This window comes from Austrofundulus limnaeus, unplaced genomic scaffold, assembly GCF_001266775.1.
Source record: "Austrofundulus limnaeus strain Quisiro unplaced genomic scaffold, Austrofundulus_limnaeus-1.0 Scaffold2747, whole genome shotgun sequence".
In the NCBI taxonomy this organism is placed as follows: domain Eukaryota; kingdom Metazoa; phylum Chordata; class Actinopteri; order Cyprinodontiformes; family Rivulidae; genus Austrofundulus; species Austrofundulus limnaeus.
In genome coordinates, this window is record NW_013955149.1 from 1 (window position 1) to 1962 (window position 1962).

General features: G+C 38.3%; 1 protein-coding gene across 1 annotated transcript; it reads left to right on the top strand.

Moving 5' to 3' along the window:
• Positions 1–267: 267 nt before the first annotated feature.
• On the top strand, positions 268–1962 carry LOC106511394 (glutamate receptor 2; the record flags this gene model as incomplete). The annotated part of the gene is given in 3 exon segments (XM_014000156.1): positions 268–466; positions 576–823; positions 1863–1962. Coding segments are annotated over 3 exon segments (472 nt in total), but the record flags the coding sequence as incomplete, so codon positions are not given.

A 1962-nucleotide genomic window follows, 5' to 3' on the forward strand; every position in this document is an offset into this window, starting at 1 on the left:
GTATAAATGTTTTAAATGTTTATTTTAGTAAAAAAAAAAAAGAAATAAATAATCGTAACAACACTGGGCCAAGCACTGAACCCTGAGGAACTCCATGACTGACTCTGGTGTCCAAAGATTCATTAATGTGAACAAACAAAATAAGTAAAATGTTTTAGTTGGTAAAAAATGTTTAAATGTTTATTTTGGTTAAAATAACCAAACGTGGATCCTGTGGTTCTGACTGATTCAGTCTTCAGTTCTTCTCTCCCTCGTCCTTCTCCTCAGGTCTCTCTCCGGTCGAATAGTGGGAGGAGTTTGGTGGTTTTTCACCCTCATCATCATCTCGTCCTACACAGCCAACCTGGCAGCCTTCCTCACTGTGGAAAGGATGGTTTCTCCCATAGAGAGTGCAGAAGACCTGGCCAAGCAGACTGAGATCGCCTATGGTACTCTGGATGGTGGCTCCACCAAAGAGTTCTTCAAGGTGAGCTCAMCTTCAATATTTATGTCGTCTTTTTTATTAGTTTGCCTAAACACTTCAGTTACCTGTTGGTAACTTGTTCTTCCTCTGATTTTCGCCCCCGATCGTTCAGCTCTCAAAGATCGCCGTGTTTGAGAAGATGTGGTCGTACATGCGCAGCGCCGAGCCGTCGGTGTTCGTGAAGAACACCAACGAGGGCGTGATGCGAGTCAGGAAGTCGAAGGGGAAGTACGCCTACCTGCTGGAGTCCTCCATGAACGAGTACATCGAGCAGAGGAAACCCTGCGACACCATGAAGGTGGGAGGAAACCTGGACTCTAAAGGCTACGGAGTGGCCACGCCCAAAGGCTCCCCCCTCAGGTACACTCTGAGTGTCACAGAACGCCAGCCTGGCCTTCATGTTGTCCTGTTTTTGTCTTGTTTGTGGGAAAAACTTTAGTTTTCAACAAACCCTAAAACTGATAATACCTTGTAAAAACTTTACTTTTACCAGTTATTAGTTTKACAGAGTTCATATCTATGATTGTTTCAGCTTATTCTGTAAATGTTAAATAAAAATGTTAAATAAAAATAAAATTATTTAAAAAATGTGTTTTTACATAAAAAGTGTTTAAAAATCAGGTATAAAAAACAAAACAATAAAATAAAGTTAGATGCTGACCAGAAATAGCTAGGACTTGATTTTACGCATGTACAAAAAAGTCAATAGTTTAAAAAAACTAGTTCAAGTTTGTGGGAACTGGGGGTGCTGATGGTGCTACAGCACCCCCTTGTGGATGAAAATAACTTGTTAAAAAAGAGTAAACATATAAACAAACATGTATCCAGTAGTGTCATGTAACTTTACTACCCAGGTATGTTTTAATGATCAAAAAATATATGAATTAAGTAAGTTAGATTATTTTTGCTCCTTTAGTRATTAAGATAAAAAAACAAGCAGGAAAAAATAAAATTCTGTAAACTTAAAGTTGGACTTTAATGTAGTTTATTTAATCTAGGATCCAGTTTATTTAATCTAGGATTGAGTTTATTTAATCTAGGATCCAGTTAATTTAATCTAGGATTGAGTTTATTTAATCTAGGGTCCATTTTATTTAATCTAGGATCCAGTTAATTTAATCCAGGATCCAGTTAATTTAATCCAGGATCCAGTTAATTTAATCCAGGATCCAGTTTCTGTTCCAACAGAACCCCCAATTGAAACATATTGGTTTGATGGTTAAAGAGATAGCTAATTAGTGAATAATAATAATAATAATAATAATAATAATAATAATAACAACAACCTGGGGGGGAGAAGCAGCAGATCTGTTGAATGTCTTGTGTTTGTCTGTCTGGTTGTCCGTCTCTAAACCTGTCTCTCTGTGTGTGTCTTGTCTTCTTCTCTTCTGTCTGTCAGACTGTCTGAGCTGTCGGCCTGTTGACGTGTCTCTTGTCTTCTGTAAAGACTGTCTCTCTGCTGCCTGTCTGTCTCTCTGCCTGTCTGTCTCTCTGCTGCC